The sequence below is a fragment of the Pseudorasbora parva genome, chromosome 19 (assembly GCF_024679245.1).
Source record: "Pseudorasbora parva isolate DD20220531a chromosome 19, ASM2467924v1, whole genome shotgun sequence".
In the NCBI taxonomy this organism is placed as follows: domain Eukaryota; kingdom Metazoa; phylum Chordata; class Actinopteri; order Cypriniformes; family Gobionidae; genus Pseudorasbora; species Pseudorasbora parva.
Genome location: NC_090190.1, coordinates 7,934,149 through 7,952,833, shown reverse-complemented (window position 1 = coordinate 7,952,833; position 18,685 = coordinate 7,934,149). Strand labels below are relative to the sequence as shown.

The 18,685-nt window shown below is 38.2% G+C and overlaps 1 protein-coding gene across 3 annotated transcripts in view; it reads right to left on the bottom strand.

Moving 5' to 3' along the window:
- The window catches only part of col16a1 (collagen, type XVI, alpha 1), a 101,532-nt gene that overhangs the window by 56,495 nt on the left and 26,352 nt on the right, over nucleotides 1-18,685 (bottom strand). For 2 of the 3 annotated variants that reach the window (XM_067425827.1, XM_067425829.1), the window contains exons 5-10: nucleotides 17,072-17,195; nucleotides 16,193-16,474; nucleotides 15,589-15,669; nucleotides 11,894-11,968; nucleotides 4,354-4,386; nucleotides 65-100 (exon numbers count right to left, since the gene is read on the bottom strand). In XM_067425827.1, the coding sequence (XP_067281928.1) occupies nucleotides 65-100; nucleotides 4,354-4,386; nucleotides 11,894-11,968; nucleotides 15,589-15,669; nucleotides 16,193-16,474; nucleotides 17,072-17,195 (631 nt within the window). The remainder of the gene's footprint in view (nucleotides 1-64; nucleotides 101-4,353; nucleotides 4,387-11,893; nucleotides 11,969-15,588; nucleotides 15,670-16,192; nucleotides 16,475-17,071; nucleotides 17,196-18,685) is intronic. The other variant, XM_067425828.1, reaches the window with a different exon arrangement.

Here is an 18,685-nt window from a genome sequence, read left to right as displayed (position 1 = left end):
CCTGCTGCCTACCAACACAGCCATTATACATGCTGCACACGACAAACTGAATGTGAATACCCACAGTCGATTCCTCATTGAGCAGTACACAGCCTGCACACTGGAAAAAAGAGAAAACCCGGTTGTTCCCATCCATGACAACTTTTTATTTTCCTAAAGTATGGTTTTTGGATGTAGTATTTCGCTCCAGCTTTTGCTTTTGATGTTGTAACACATGTTGGTCTGTGGGTGGCAGTGCAGCATAACGGTAATGGAATGGGAGAGCAGAATCGGGGGCGTGCGCACGACCACGACTGCTTGTCATTTCAGCTTGCCCCGGATTTCTCACGGGAGACAAAGATCAATAAGAACAGAAGTCTCCTCACGGCAATGTTCACCAAAGCCAGCTGCACAGCTTTAAGGGACGAGGGAACGCAAAGTGAAATACTAATAAATAACTGTTCGTTTTTAGTGGAAGAGCACAATTAAAACTAAATCTACCTCCCGTGGACTTTTGCTCAGCCAACAGGCGGTTAACGTGCATTGATGTGGTGAGGTAAGAGAGAAGGGGCCCGTCTCTGTGTTCCGCAGCTCTGTGAATGCTTGGCTGACGCACTGGGCTGATTCATTCTTTCCAGAGGTGCACACAGAAGAAAGCAACATGATGAAAATCAACTCCACACGATTTCCATGGACTCGGTTCGCATGAATCGATGGATTTATATGCGAGCCTACTGTTACAGACAATACCATTTTAAGAGAGTTTGTGTGTCTGACCAGTGCACTCACTCCTATAAAGGAAAATGGTGGTTTGGTTCAATACAAGTTAAGCTTGATCAGCAGCTTTAACTCAAAGCAACTTCCATCTTAAAATATGTCAGGGCTATTGTTTTGTCTCAAGACGCACACCAGTAATGTTTTTTAAAGGGTTAGTTCACCCAAAAATGAAGATTCTGTCATTAATTACTTACCCTAATGTCGTCCGTAAGACCTCCGTTCATCTTCGGAACAAAAATGAAGACATTTTTGTTGATATCCGATGGCTCAGAAAGGCCTCCATTGACACCAGTGTCATTTCCTCTCTTAAGACCCATAAAAGGCACTAAAGATGTCGTGAAAAAGTCCATCTCACTAGTACTACAGTGTCTCTGCAATAATTTTATGAAGCGACAAGAATAGTGTTTGTGCGCAAAAAACCCCGAAATGGGCCAATTTCAAAACAAAGCTTCGAACCGTTATGAATCAGCGTATCGATTCATGTTTCAGATCGCGTTTCAATCCGCCAAACTGCTTAAAAATCATGTGACTTTGGCAATCCGAATCAATACACCGATTCATAACAGTTTGAAGCTTTGTTTTGAAATCGGCACATCACTATACAAGTTTTTATTTTGTTGGGGGTTTTTTGCAAGCAAAAACTATTCTCGTCACTTTATTAAATGATTGTAGAGCCACTGTAGAGAGATGGGCTTTGTAACGACGTCTTAAATGCCGTTTATGGGTCTTGAGAGAGGAAATGACAATGGTGTCAATGAAGGCCTTTCTGAGCCATCAGATTTCAACAAAAATATCTTCATTTGTGTTCCGAAGATGAACGGAGGTCTTACAGGTGTTGAACGACAATAAGGTAAGTAATTAATAACAGAATTTTCATTTTTGGGAGAACTAACCCTTTAAGGCATGTTTATAAAAGCTACTTAAATGTCCTAATTGTATGGTGTATACTGTGTATCTTTGTGATTTTGGTTCTGCCTTGTGACCTAGTCTCTTTAAGTCTGTTTGATTAAGCATTATATTTACCTGTTTTCCATTAATTATCTCCTTTTGTTTGATTTATACGTATGAGCTCTCAGTTCTCCCTTAGTCTTTGACGTTCTTGTGAGCGTTCGTAGTACTCTGGTTTTCTCTCGCGTTATTTCTGTTTCCTGAGTATTTATGATTAAAGTCTGTCTCCTTGAATGATTCCTCATCTTCGTGAGTTTCCTAGCTACGTATCGTAACAGAAGAACCGACCAAAACTGGACAGCATGGATTCACCTGGAGTGCTGCTGCTTTGCTTTGAGGATTCCACTATATGACGAGCCTAACGCACTTGTTTTATATTTGGCCAGTTTGAACTAGAATTAGGCTTGCCTGCCCGGTTTGGATCCTCAAGGATCATTTTGCAGATTAGAGGAACTGAAGGACATTTTTTTTAGGTACATTTAATAGACTGCTTTGGGGAGGTAATACCCAGTCCCTGTGTCTTTAGCACCCCCTGTATCTCCAAATTGCTCTCCCAGCTTCGGCTCCGCTGGTTTCCTTCAGCCCCTCTGCACCTCCAATAACGTGTTTGGATCTGCCTCAGTGCTTCAGACAACCAGCGCAGATAATCCCCTGGCTCCATCTCCAGCCTCTGTGACCAGTGCTCCAACTTGGCCTGTATACATATCAGCTCCACCCTGGCTCCACCCTCCCTCTGCTTCACCGGAAACCATCCGAACTTCTGGCTTTGACTTGGTCATACTGCCTGTGCTTTCAGCTCCATCTGGTTCCATCTCCCCGCGGCTCTGTCTTCGTCCTCGTTTTCATCTGCTTCGCCTCTGCTCACTGGATGCTCGTCGTCATGGGTCCTCATCAGTCTCCAGTACCATCAGTCTCGCGCGGGCTCTTCGGCTTGTTATCTCCACCTGTGTCTCCATCTTCGACAACTGTCTATCATCTCCAGGGTCTCTATATGTCGTTTTTCAAGCACCTTATTATGACCTATATTGACGTTTTAAAGTCATGCATCTAGCTGGCGTAAAAATAATGTGTGTTGTTAAAAATGCGTTACGTGTTGCGTTACATCTGACGTCATGAACTGACCTATGATTGTCGTTACCAATCAAAATGGGTGTTCATTTTAATGCAATGTTCGGACTTTTTACCACCATTTGTCATATTTCAATTTAGCAAAAATATTTTTTTAAATTTACAACTACACTGACAGCATCCCTAAACCTACCCAGTGATTTATAGTGCATACACACTTTTAAGCACACGTGTTCCCTGGGATCGAACTCATGATCGCATGATCACATGTTGTTGTTGTATATTGCAATGCTTTACCAACTGAGCTATGCTAAACCTGAAATATTATGCAGATAAAAGGGAAAAATGCTTTAAAATGAAAGTGTCCTGCTGTCAATAGGAGCACAACTTTAGAAAACGCTCCTGTGCGTCGTATTTAATTAATTAAAATATTGCCGATAGGGGCACAACTTTAGTATACGCTTCTATGGGTCGTATTTCAAGGAAGTGACAAACGACCTATATAGGCGTGTTGGTTAGAGGACATGTTGGTTTTTCTTCAGTTCTTCGCCCTCCTTCCTCAAACTGTTTTATATGGCGCAAGATACATACTTTTCAGAAGGATAATATAATGCTTAAACATGTTATAGTACGCCCCGTACTATAACATGTTTAAGCATTATATTATCCTGTTGTCCATTAATTATCTCATTAGTTCCTTTTGTTAGGTCTGTGCTTGTAAGCCCTCAGTTTTCCCTTTGTCATTGTCAGTCTAGTTAATGATAACGTCTGTAATACTGTGGTTTTCTCTTGTATCATTCCTGTTGGCTGAGAATTTGAAGAAGAGTAGTTGCCTGTCTCCTTGAATGATTTCTCGTCTTTGTTTCGAGAGTTTCCTGGCTAAGCATCATAACACTAATTTAACTAATATATATATATATATATATATATATATATATATATATATATATATATATATATATATATATATATATATATATATATATATATATATATATATATATATATATATATATATATATATATATATATATATATGGTAATTTTTAGCTTATAATAACACTGATTTACAACAATTTGGGACAGGGCCATTGACCCATTGTTTAGCTCTGTGAATCATACCAAAACCACAAAAGCCCCACTTGAATCCCACTCAAATACTGGCATTTTCCAGCTTTGCATTTTACTTGAAAGCAGGTAATACCTTATCTCTATGAGTCACAAAATATGAGTGTTGACTGGGTGCAGAGAAAGGTGACAAAATAACAGGAGTTTTGCCTACGCAACATGGACTGTATTTCCGTATACTTCCAGAAAAGCACTTTTATCAAGCAAAAGTCTATCTAAATCCAGATGGTGTATCCACACCATATGATCTGTTATCAGTAGTACATTTTCTCATGTGTTTATCAGGGTCAGTGTCAATGTCCATGCCAATTAAACTTAATTTCTAGCTATTGAGTGTAATCTGCTGGGGCCGTGCTACTTTTTGTTTGGAGCTTCATAATTTGGACGATCTGTTGCTATTCATGTCAAATAGAAACAAATAATTTTTTAATTAACTAAATTTAAATAACTTACTTTTTCAGCCAGTTCCTTGGATCCAAGGATTGCCTGTAGAACATTAAAAAAAGGACAATAAAGATCAGATTTTTGACAAACTATGGCAGTCCCCATAACCAATATATTACTGCATACTGAGTAAAACGTTGGACATCATTTAAACCAAATAGAGACTAATAGGATGATTAAAAAAAGTATAAATAAATAAAAATGTGTCAGTAAATGTATAATAGTAACAGTGCTGTATTTGTACACATTTTATTTTGTGATTACAAATAATGGAGAGAAGCTCAGATGAAAGATAAATGTGCATCTGTGTGAGGTATCCCAATGCTGAACATTGTCATGTGCCCGGTTTCACAGACGTTCCTTAAGCTTAGTCCCAGACTAAAATGCATGCTTAAGCAGTTTTAACCGAAAACGACTTGCACTGACATATCTTAAAATATGTCAGTACCATTGTTTTGTTTCTCAATGCACACCAGTAATGTTTCCTAATTAAACTAAGGCCTAATCCTGACCTTATCTAAGCTCTGCCTGTAACGTTAGTTATCTCACTGCAGATTCAGGAAGCATAAAGAGAGATCATATAATAACAGATTTTTAGGAGAGACTGGGATGAAAGACAGAGAAGAGCTGACACCCTCTAAAAAGGGCTTTTAATGTATGTTTAATGTTCATTAAATGCCATACTTCAATCCACATTCTTACATTACAAAGATCTGCTGACCTCACACTCAAGTGTTTGCTTTGGGACCCAGTAATAGACTTTTGTCCACTGTAGTGGACATTATATTTTAGTGAGTTTCTGTGACATCATACACGTCACAGTTTTAAATCAGGATGTCCTTTAAAGAGCACATTCGGGGCTTTGCACAGATAGCAAATGTTTGGAGGTTTCACCAATAACAACTTCTTGGTCTTTAAAAAGGACTGACATTAATGTTTAGCACTCTTATGGAAATATATTTTGTCATTATAATTTAAATCTGATACATTTTCAAATTGTTTGTTATAATTTAACATCTCAGGAAAATGTTATGAGGTTTCTAATCAAAATATGACTTTTTGTTACAAATCAGGGCATTGCTTTCATAAATGTCCACTGTAGAGGACGCCAGGACTTAAATCATGTTTATCAGGGATTTTGGAGACAAAACAAGTGAACAGGGAAAGAAACGACAAATCATTATTCCTATGAAATATTAAATATTATTATGAAAATGTTGCCAATTATTACTCCCATTATTATACTCCTTTTTTTAAATTACATGTTGCACCAAGAACACCTTAATTTGCAAATTAGATGCAATGTATCGATACATTGTATTGAATGGGAAAATCCAATTTTAGACAACATATTGCATAAAGTAAGGAGGAAAATCAAAGCATTCAGTTATAGCTTTCATAACATAGTTCAGAATCATCTTTAAACAAAGTGTGTTTTAAAAAAATCCTGAAACTTGTGTTTCCTGAAAAATGTATTTGTAAATTAAAAATAAATCCCATTGTGTTTGCCTATACATGCAATTTCATGTCATTCATTTTTTTTAAACAACCTGGTGTCAACTACAGGGGACATATTATAACATATGGATAAAATATAATTTTTCAACAACAAAAAAAAAATTGTCCAATTGTTTCTTGTGCTCCAAACAACGTAATGACATGAAAAAAATACAAATTCAAAAAAAAAAAAAAAAAAAAAAAAACTGGGTCCCAGGAGGATATAGATCTGTTGGTATAGTCGTATTACTGTTGGTGAGTTCCTTCAGTATGATCAACAGTGAATGAGACTCATTTGAGAAGGGGAGGAGAACTGGCAGGAAAGAAGAGGGGGAAGTGCAGTGAGGAGGGACATGATTTGAAAGAGAACATCAGCGACAGACAGAAAAACAAAAGATGTGTTTGTAAAGCAGATGTGAAAGAAAATCCTTGACTCATGTCCAGGCAGGGAAAGCAAACACGGCATAGGGAAGGCTGATCAGACTGGGTAGGCATGGAAGAAAAGTGCTCAGAACCTAATCTCCGGTCATACCCTGAGATCCAGTTTAGAAATTGCTGAAAGCATACATGCATGCATAAATACTAAAAACAGGGTTCCGAAGAGAACATGAAATGGACATTGTGTCCATAGAGCTATAGTCTTGCACAGGATGGATGAGAATTATTATGGCTTGTTCCGAAAAATTCTAGTGGAATGAGCACATGAATAATGCAGGGAACTTTGTTTAGCGGCAGCCGTGCAGCTCTCGGCTCATGAATTTCTTCCTGACTGTGAGGTCAACAGAAAAAGAGTGCGAAGACAGAAGAATGCCGTGCTTTTAAGGAACTTTAATGCGGGGTGGATTGAGGATCTGCGGAGGTAAGGGTTAATGCAGAACTAGGCTAATGCTAGCAGCATCCAACACAGCCTGGAACACATTACAGTCCATCGTAAAACACAGACTGCTATGCTACAAGACAGTAACCTGGGTCAGGGGAAACATGGGAGCGTGTAAGATTTTTTTTAAAAAGGAAAGGCTGGAAGTATGTGTGTGCCGAGCTTTAGCTCACAGCTGTGGTGCTGTCTGGTTACGGTTGTATATGGAAGAATTCCTCAAATGAACACAAACACACACACACACACACACACACACACACCATAATTTGTGCATGATCTCATGCACACGTAGGCAAAACACGGCAGTTTTTAAAAAAAAAGTAATGCAACTGCAAATGTATTGAATTGTAACACTTTATTTTAAGGGTCCATAATTATGCTGTAGTTAAGTATTAACACGCCAGTAGTGAATAATTAAACAGTAATTCATAATTAAAGGGATAGTTCACCCTAAAATGAAAATTAAGTTACAATTTACTCACCCTGGTTTTGTTCTAATGCTGTATGCCTTTAATACTATTCGAGGCCACTCCCAAAGCCACTGCTACTAGATTACTGAATCACTTTCACTTTCCCACCGGGGCCGCGTTTATTTTCATGAAATTAGTTCAGTTAGAGAACAGATACTACAATTAAAAACTGAACGTGTCTGTTCAATATGTGATTTAGCCGCTGAGGGAGCCTCACAGCCCAAAACACTGCAGGAGTCAGATATATTGACAGTCATGGATGAGCTTGTGATGAGAGCTGAGGTAAACGCGTCCACGGCATAGATTCACAGCGCATGTTTAGTCTGGCGCGTTTTCAGTTCATGCCTTTGTAAGCTTAACTTTCATAGGAAATAGTTTGAGAAGTTGAAAGACTTACTGTGCTCTGCTGGCCGCACCGTTTAAACATGAAAGCCTGAAGCTGTGAGCTGAGTGCGATCTCCCATCCCCCCACGCGCGAGTTGAAAACATGCGGAAATGGCTCCCTCTGCTGGCTGTAGTCTTTAGCTTCTGGCCAACAATTCCTCCGATGACGCAAATTGACAATATTTACGTCATCGGAGTAATTTTTCCAGAATTAAAATGCATAAATCTCTTGTCTCAGGTGGATATGAGGGTGGGGTGGGGGGTGGGCACGATCATTCGAATATACTCCAGGGTTTCTACTGATACTAATCACTGAAGTAACAATTTAAGTAATTTAAGTAATTTTGCTTAAAATATATTATTTTAAAGGTGCACTAAGCAGCTTTCCGTCCACTGGAGGGCGCCTATTCAAAACAAATGCGTAGTTTGATGACGCAAAGTGTGAGCGCAGCATCTTGGGAGATGTGGTCTTCTCATCACAGCCGGTGGAAAATAGGATTCGGGCAGAAATCACGTTCATGCATGCGGTTAATAACGTTACTGTAGTCTAAAGCAGAGCAGGACCGAGTTTTCTGGACCTGAGCACAGCTGCTGGAGCGATTGTTAAACAAATACCCGCCTCGCGAATACCGGGACTTTTATTATGACGGGACGGGACACATTCGCCGGGCGCCTGCACAGATCCGCTCTTCCGGTTATGATTTTGAGGTAATGTAGCTCTGTTTATGATATTAGATACATTTAAGTGTGTTTAAAACGATGTTATGACTTTACTCCGTGCGTTCACTTGTTCACACTGCTAAGAGTAAAGCGCTCCTGCCAAATAAAAGCCGAAACCGAGGGTAACGCAGATATGACGCAATTGACAGGCGACTCCCTCAAATGCAATGCTGAAACGTCTCTGTCCTTAGTTAAAAGAGCAATTTTCTCACAATTTACAAATAGTTGGAAACTTCTGGGATATTGTAGGTACTCAACTGAACAAAATATATAACACCGGCCTAGTGGTTTTTGGATATTTTACTGCAAAAATACTACATAGTGCACCTTTAAAGCTACACTGTGTAACTTTTTTAGTTTATTCTTAGCTAAAAACACTTAGTTCTTTCAAAAATATATGTGCTCATTAGTGTATATTTACTTCTTTCAAGTAATAAAGTATTCTTGTAAGTTTCTAATATGCCATTGAAAATACATACGGGTGAGGGGTTCGAATGCCGGTCGCCATGTTGCTCCTCCATCTTGAAAGTACATTAGCCAAAGAGGGACATACCCGTAAAATCAAGCTTCGCCTTTCGCATTTTAACACTCGATGGCACAGTGTCGAATGTGAAGAGGGGGACAGCCATGTTAATCTTGGACTACATCGGCCACCATAGGAGTTGAAACAAAATCAGAATTGAGAGGAACAGAAACTAATGTTCACTGGATGGTCATATACCTTTACACTGCTAGATGGGGGAAAATATCACACAGTGTAGCTTTAAAGAAGAAGAAAAAAAACTAATTTAGAAAATGATCCCTGCAGTGTATAAATCATGTCATGCTGTCTAATTTCATAAAGTTGCTCACTTTGGCTGGCACGGTCAAACAATAATTTATCAGAGGGATGAAATGAGTAAATACTGAGACAGGAAGTGGCATGAAAACACACACAGTGATATATCTAATGTGTACCAATGGAGCTAATTTCTCTGTCAGCATGGCAGCAGAGATTAAGAGCATTTACACCACAAGATCAAACCATTTATATCTTTTCCACCTTAAATGTTCAACTGTTCTTGTGACTCTGAGAGTGGTTCATGTTTAGATGTTTTTCCTCACAAAAGAAAAACTAAATGTTGGTTTACGAAGTCTAACCCTGTGGATGTAAAAAGTTGCTTTGAGTGTGTTGGCTCTAATACAGAGCCCTCTGGATGTAATTATGTTGCATGTGCGAGTGTATATGAAACAATACACGTGGCAAGCGGAGAAGATATGTGACCAGTTGGAGACCAGCTGAAGTACCTTCACAGCTTTTTATTAGCCCTGCTAATGATCATGACTCACTGTTGCCAGGATAAACAAGAGAAGCCCACATTGAGAAACTGCTGATGAATTGCTTTATCAGGGGGAAAATAGTATCCAAATACCTGGTCTAAGTAGAAGTTATTGTTATCTGGAAAAGATTGAACTAGGGTTATTCCTGGAGAAGGCAGAGACACAGAAACGTAGAATAAAGCGATGGGGTCAGTGAAATTGTGTTTACTCATTGCTGCTGATTGAAACTTCAGCTCTATGCCATGCAACTTTGGTAGAGTTTTGTTTACAGCGTATGGTTGGCCAGCAGACGGGTTGTTTTAACTCTCTTTTAGCCCTATGTTCCTCCAAACCAACATGATTGTTCTTTTTCCATGGAACACATGAAGTAGGTATTTAGCCAAAGGCCAAAGTGTCTTTTTTAGTCTATAGTAACTGCTGTCAAGTTTAAAAATTATACTTTTCATCTTTTCGAGATGGAATGTCCTAATATTATGGCTTTCAATCAAATGTTTAGTCGACGAGAAGAGGCTTAGTCGGCCAAGTTTGACATGCACATACTATATATTAAAATATGGAATGAAAGATGTACAATGTACTGATTTGTACTTATTGTGCCGAAAAGCATGATCTACATTTACAGGGAACTATGCTTCTAACCACAGCTGGAGAGATGTAGTTCCAACCATGTAAGTAATTGAATTTCTTAATTACATGGCTTATTTTAAACATGCAAGTACTAGCCTAACGTCAGTCACTTTATACATGGTTGATCTCGTGAACGGTAACCTTGACAATTGTGCGCTATTATAGGTGTGTATTTTAGGCGTATTTCTCTCTATAGACGCATCCACTATACTGTGGAAATGAGTCAGTATTGCCAACTTCATCTTTGCATCTGATGCTGAGTTTATTAAGAAATTATTCAAATGTTCAGAAAGTCCCCTTTCTGTTTTTTCATACTCATTACTTTTCCCGTGTGTTCTGTGTCAAGCTTTATGCATTCACTTGAATGTTTGCTTTATATTTTAAAGGCTCATTCATATGGTTTAGTAATTATCTATAATGTAGAACAATGTTATCAATGTTACATTTAATATTATTTCTCAAGTCTCTTAGACTCAAACCATTTTCCGATGCCACAACCCACCCAGTATATATTTAATTAATTAAATAAATATCATAAAAGCCAACTAGTCAAGTAATGGCTTCATTCAGCCCAATATATAATATAATATAATATAATATAATATAATATAATATAATATAATATAATATAATATAATATAATATAATATAATATAATATAATATAATATAATACATTTTAAAAAACTGGAGATGAGGGCCAACAATTCAGTAAGCATACAAGAAAGGACAACATGCAAGTGCGGGAACAAATGTGCACATACCAGGACTGGAGAAAGAACAAAATAAAAAAATAAAATAAATGAAAGAGCAATGGAAGCAGAAAATGTTTGATTTCAGCACTGCTACAGCCCACTAGGCATTGTTCATAAGAATTTACGTTCAATTCCAGTTTCTGCAGAAGAGCTCATTCAACTGCCTGCTAGTGGGATGCTTAATGGCCACTAACTGTGTCATTTTATGTCGAATATATCAGTATGAGAAATATTTATCAGCCTACATCACATCTTCATCTCATCTCTTTATCTATTTATGTGCTGTAATGCTGCTGGGACGAACCATTCAAGTGTTCTAACAGGGGAAATGTACAAAAAAACTCAAGTGGGTGCTGCACATTAGTATATTATGAGAATATTTGCCTAAAGGGTAAACCTGATCACCTCTCTGGGCTTTAGGAGGCATACACAGGGGATTCATTCTGTTTGCACCACTTTTAATGGTTGGTTAATATGCACAAATGCATTTGATGGATGTCTTTGGTCATTGTATATCTGTGTTGCATTTTAAAAGGGCGTCGAAAACAATTCAGTTTTTTTTTAAGCGCATCAAGAGGCCTTCAACATATTCTATTCCATTGCATTCTTGTTGCTTATGAAAGCATCTTGTTTGTATGCCCCTTAATAGCTCCCACTGAAAGCAAGAATGTGTGTGTCTTCAAACACTTCAAACCATCTCAAGATCAGGATCCCACATTCACAAACTAACAACCCCTCTCTTAATTTCTGTAAGATCTATTCATTAGAGGCCCTTGCACACTTTCAGTGGCTCATGTTCAAGTGCAGCATCAAGAGATCTAATGAGTTTATGTGCTGTATTTCAATAATAACATTTCTAAAATCTGTTTTTGGTTAACTAGGTTTTAACTGAGAATTTACCTCAGAAAAAGGATTGGGCACAAACTCCACCTGGTTCTCTGCAGCTCGACGAATCTTGGGAGCATCTGGTGGACACTATGGAAGCACAAAGGTCACAAGTCAAACCAATTTGATAATTGTTGTTCATTGTTAAAGTCGCCTTATTATGCATTTTTAGATATTACCTTTAATGTATTGTGTAATATAGCTGTTTATGAATGTATGGTCTGTTAAGTGGTAACTTATGGCAAGTTACAAATATAAAAGTGCATGATAAATGGTAGCCTGGTCTTACCAGACTCTCTTACATTTAATTTTTACAAAGAGTCTGGCCACTCTCCATTGACAAGTGTTAACTTCCTTGAAGGCGGGTATTCTGTTGAAGTTTAAAACGACTGGATCTGCCCACAGCCAATCTGGATCTGCCATAACCGATCGCTAACATTTGGTCGTGACACGTCATCTCAAACCATAGACTGTAGCGCATTTCTTCAACATTATCGTTCTCAGCCACTCTGTTCGCTGATTGGACCGGTTAAAAATTTATAAAATAATACCGGAGAATATACCGCAATCCCAAACGAAGTACTGAAGAAAAAAATCAAATTGAGCAGAAGTATGTAGGAGGGCGGAGCCAGGCTAGATAAATGGAATTATTGTCTTCCAAAAGAAAGAACCAATTCTGAACTGAAATAAGTCATCAGTAATTCCAGTCTTACTTCCTGCATGAAACTACAATGGGTTGTAACAAATTTGCATAATGCCAGCCATCAAGAAGATGCTGTTTTTCTGTGCTGCTAATGCAAATCCACTTAGCATGCACTTCCAAAGGATGAAGACTCTAGAATTGATACAGTAAATCCAAAGCCATCGTTACTGTTCATATCACTGCGTACACAAGTGCCGAGGAAGCCTATGGAGCTGAAATTCAATTCGGAAGTAGACCAATCATAAGAGACTGGGCCATCTGACCAATCATAACAGAGCAGGCTCTTGGAAAGGAGGGGTTAAGAGAGACAGAATCCTTTATCGAAACTGTTTAGACACTGTGAAAAAAGAAGTGATGCTGCAATGTATATTATGAAATAAAAAAAATAAAAAAATGTTTTGCTCTTGGATACATGCAAACCTATAGGTAACCTCAAAAACAAAATTAGCATAATAGCATAGCAGAACCTTTAAAATAGCATAATTGCAGCCATTAAAACTATTAAAACGTCTTTATTTCATCAACTGAAATAAAGCTGGAATAAAATATAAATGTTAGCTGAAAAACTTTAGAAATGAAAAGGATTACTGAACTAAATACCTGAAATATGTTTAGGTTGCTGCACTAAAATTAGTCAAACTAAAACTGAAACAAAATCAAAGCTAAATATTTATATTAAAAACACTAAAACAAATAAAAATGACAAATACACAAAACTAAATTGCTAAAACTTAAGCTACAATGTAGCTTTTATTTGCAATTTTAGTTTAATACACTATATTGCCAAAAGTATGGGGACACCCCTTCAAATCATTAAATTCAGGTGTTCCAATCACTTTCATGGCCAAATGTGTTAAAAATCAAGCACATAGGCATGCAGATGCATCTACAAGCATCTACAAAGACTAGACCACGTAAAATTACAGATCGGGGTCAGCGCATGCTGAGGTACACAGGGCGCAGAAGTTGGCAACTTCGCCAACTCGATAGAATACCTTTGGAATGAATTAGAGCGGAGAATGCGAGCCAGGCCTTCTTGTTTAACATCAGTGTCTGACCTCACAAATGTGCTTCTACAAGAATGGTCAAAAATTCACATGAACACACTCCTAAAGCGTGTGGAAAGCCTTCCCAGAAGAGCTGAAACTGTTATAGCTGCAAACTCCATATTCAACCCTATGGATTAAGAAAGTTCATCCCAAAACTTTTGGCAATATAATGTATGAAAAAACATACTATAATAGTGTATAAATTATACAAAAAACACTGGATTTCATGTACTGTAAATCAAAAATCATTCTCATGCACACTTCCTGATACTTTCAACAAATGTGGTCTTCGACATCTACGATGCAAGACATTTTCCTCTGCGTCTCAAAGATGCAATCGCTGACTTCTCTGCTTTTTAAAAAACTATGTTAGAGCACATGCATTCAGGGGAGATAGTTGCCCTTGTTTCCATTTTAAACACTGCTCACAGGGAGCCTTGAGCATTCGCCTCAAAACAACAGAGCACAAAGAACTTTGTTGGCTTAAATTCACAACAGAAACCTTCATGTTTTAGTCACATGGTTTAAATGTTATTCATATCTTACCTCACAAATAGGCAGCTAACATATAAAGGGAATAATAATAGAATCATCTTTTCAGACTAAAAATGGTCTGGCACGCAACTAATAATATCTAATAGTTCTTGGCTATGAAATGGCTCTGATTCAAAACACCATCTCCGAGTTGGCTCTACCCATTCCTGTGTGCAATTCCTTTGTCAAATAAGTTTTACAGGTGACATTTCCTGATCTATACCTTCTTTACTGTTCAGTCTGTGGGTGGCTGGATGCTTTTCATACAGGCTGAAGTTATACGCAAGTGACGCATTCCTGTGAGCCTTTTCGATTTCAGCAAGTCTTGCCAAAGCTCTGATCAATTCAGAGAGGAGAAACGCACCAAATTCCAAATCCTCAAATAAAGCAGCACTCCCACATCGATGACTCAGGCACCGTTCCTCCACCACAACCATCCCGATGGAAGCGGAGCTGCTGCTGGAGCTTGATCCGTCAAGTACAACTACAACAATGATTTTTTTGACAGAAAGAACGTACCCATTCCCTTAGCAAAACATGAGCTTTGCCTCCGCCGTGATCATTGAAAACATGTGCAAGTGTTTCATCAGCTTGGGTGAAATATTTCTTTACAATGCTGAGATTTTTATTTATTTATAAATCGTCTACCTACCTGGTCTGTGGTAATATCATTCCATTCGGGTAAACCTATCCAACAGTTTCATCTACATGCATGAGATTATACATCGTTAAATAACTTTCAAAGTTACTTTAAAACAACCTGCTTCGTATTCAAACAAAAACCGTATTTCACTTATTTATTTCACTATTACAATTGTTTAGACTTTATTTTAAGGTGTCCTTACTGTGTAAGCATGTATTTAAGTACTAAGTAATATTAATTAAATATGGTACATGTTTATATGGTACAAATATGGTACTGTAGAGTTAGGGTTGGGATTTGATTTGGTTTAGGGTCAGCAACTGTTGCATGTAGTCAGGGCTTGAGATTTCTTTTTTGTTGTTTTTTTGCTCACCAGCCACTGTGGTTAGTGGTTGTCTCACGAGATGATGTTTGGTTCATGAGAACTAGTGTGTATTTTAACACTATTTTTAATCAATTTTCAACTGTGAAAAATATGACTGTAAAAGTAGTGCTTTATTTGGCAGAAAGTCACAAAATGCAAAACAATGCAGGTGCATTTGGAAAAGTTTTAGGGCTGTCACTAACAATTATGTTGGTAATCAAGTAATCATTTGATTATTTTGATCAGAATTTGTTTTGTTGTAATAAAAATAGACCTTAGTCGTCTTTATAACAGTATACAAAGCCATTTAACAGCCTATACAACACGAAGTGACTCCACAAAACATCTTTTGTATTTTTGCATAACATCATGTATAACAGCATTTTTTGGTGTTTTTAACATTTCAGACTTTATTACCCGAGCTCCAGGTATCTCACAGCAGGCCTCCTGGATAGCTAGAGAGGGGTCACAATACACCATCGCTTGCTGGATGTCAATCTAAAGAAAGAGAAAAAGAGAAAGCATATTAAAAGCAGACCGAGAACAGAGAAAATGAGCTTTTTAAATGCTGGACCCCCCACTGCTTTACATATGACCACTTACATGATCATTTCGCTAAGTGGCTGGATTAACAAACTAATTAATTAGTAATGGATGAAGCTCGTTTAGGCTACCACGGGCTGTTCTTTTCATCTTTTTTGAGCCGAGTGAGCTCAGTAGCGTTAGCCCTGAAGAGAAGCGCCTGCAGTCTTCCTTTCTCTCATACATCCACAGACACACCCCTGCCACATTTCCCCTGCAGACAGGATGCCTTTAGCAAAACCTGCGGGAAGCCAGCTTATAGGAAACATCTACTTCCGACTACTCTATTAGCAGCGTAGCGCTCAATTAACAGAGGAGCTGTAAGCTTCTGCAGTCATTCATCTAATTGACATCCTTGTTTTCCAAAGACTGTCCTTTGTAAAAAAAAAAAAGCTTACAATACGGCTTCATCGTCTGTAGCATCACCAGAGGTCCTCACCTCCACAGGGGCAGCATCAGTAGCCCTCATACCCAACAGCGTGTGTCCATTGATGGGCAATTGGCCACGGGGCTCCAGAGGCTTGTGCTCGATGGAGCTGCAGTCCACATGCAAGGAGGCCGCATTACTCTGCAGGCTCAGAGCCACCTTATGCCAGTGCATGTCCATCAGCGATTCCACACCGTCACCTTCAAACACACATCCCACCATGGGCCCTTCGGGATCAGCCCCTCTTGCCCGCAGGGCCAGGTTGCCATCTGGACCATTCCAGTCTAGTGAGAACTAAAGCAATGTGATAAATAGGGAAAAAAGGGTGTTTTATTTATAAAATGTGGTTTGCTTGAAGCTGCCACCACAGGAATAAATTAGATTTAAAAAATATAATCAAACATAATGGTTATTTTAAACTGTAAAATTATTTCACACTATTGCTGTTTTTACTGGACAGAATTTTTGAGCATAAGACTTTTTCAAAAACTTTTAAATATTTCTGACGCCATGATTTTGAACAGAAGTGAAGATTAAGATGCCTGTCTGAAGATGGCATTTATAATTATGAATTATATTTATTTATTTCACTTAGCCTTTAACGTGTTTTATGTATGTGCCAAAGACACATTTCTCACATAAAAAATGTGTTAGTTTTGGACCTTGCTGTAGCATAATAATCAAGCTCAGGCATGCTGTTCAATTGAAATATATGTTAAGAAAACAAAGTGTGCCAACTTTCTGCACCGCTCAGTCTGATACAAAATATCAATATCTAACAAATAATTAGCGATTCGAATTTTATGATTTAGCATGCAGCGGCAGCCCTATAACTATGAGTTCCTGAAGGCACAAATCTATACTTGGCTTGAGGAGAAAGTGGACACACACCTGAGGATACCCGTATTCGTCTGATATCTGGAACAGGTAAATGTTGTCATTCAAAGATTTCTTTTTCAGTAACATGGTGAAGACCAGGGTGAACTCCTCTGGAAGACCATGAGGAAATACTTGACTGAGGAGATAAGCATGTGGTTAGAGACTGCAGCAAACAATGCAAGTGGAGCAGGTGGGTTGTAAAAGTACAGAATCAGTCTGAATGTAGCAGCAGTGGGAGCATCTCTATATTAATGGTGCAGTGTATACAGATAGAGGGATAACCCCTGACACTAATTTTGAAAAGAAATGCAGCTCAGCAATCCTCATCTTCATTCTTAACTTCTATCTCTCGCTAGATAAACAGTTTGCCTGCCTCTTGGTGGGTCAAGGGCAGACAAACTCCAGGAATGCGTTTACCATCCCAAATACACACACAAACACACACACAAACACGCACGCACACACAAACTGCTGGAGTTTATTCACCCACAAGTCATGGAACGGTAGGAAGCTGATCATAAACACATATACATGGATGCATAACATGCACTTCAATGAGCAGGAAGCGCCTTTGTGTCTAAAATGAGGTGACAATGATTTATAACAGAGAGCTGCAATCCAAAGTAATAACAGTGAAGCTGAAGTAAGAGAGAGAGAGAGAGAGAGAGAGAGAGAGAGAGAGAGAGAGAGAGAGAGAGAGAGAGAGAGAGAGAGAGAGAGAGAGAGAGAGAGAGATGAGCAGGATGAAACTTGTTATGACAGGGGGTGAGGTACACATTTATTTCAAAGATTTCTTGTTGATATTACTGAACAAAACTATTCCACTGAAAGGGCCATCATAAATCAAAGCTTAATGATTTTCATTTCATTATTAAAGAAAGCAATTCTGAGGCACATAGAATAGAGGTGCATGATATATTGGTGGACAGTAACAAGGAATGTTCAATTATTATTATGGGATGCCAATAATGGAATTACAGCCATTTATTAGCCAATAGTTTGTTACAGTATATTTGATTGTGTAATTTTTCCCCTCATAATGTGCACATAAGAACTAAATAGGCTCATGTACAGTGTGTACTGCTGTGTTTTCGGCCATGTTTTGATTGTGATCATCTGCTGAAGGTAACAATCACATTTAGGTCTCTGTTTTTAGAAATTGCTTTAAAACATGCGTCACTTTTAAATAAGATGAGCCAGGGGTTTATATAAGCAACAGAAATTGAAATTCATCAAATCGATCAAAAATGACAAGTACATTTCTGTCATGACAACTCTCTGAGCAATGGATATCACAATGTTTATGTTTGTTCTTGGCAGAATAGATCTTCAACGCTGATGATGCAAAGCAAGTATGGGACTTGTTACTGCCAATACATACACAACACACTGTTGTGAGAAAGACATACAGATCACGTGGCAGATCTATACAGGTGAAACTGGGGAGGTGGGGGGTTTCTGAAAGTGCGCTGCAAACTGCTATGGTAAATGCTGATCAAGTATTTAAAAGTTGAGCAGCAAGATCATTGACTACTGATACATATAGTGTTGGAAAGGTTACTTTTGAAATGTAATTACTTTTAATGTGAATAGTAAAAAAAGATTACAAGTTACAAGTCCAGTGTA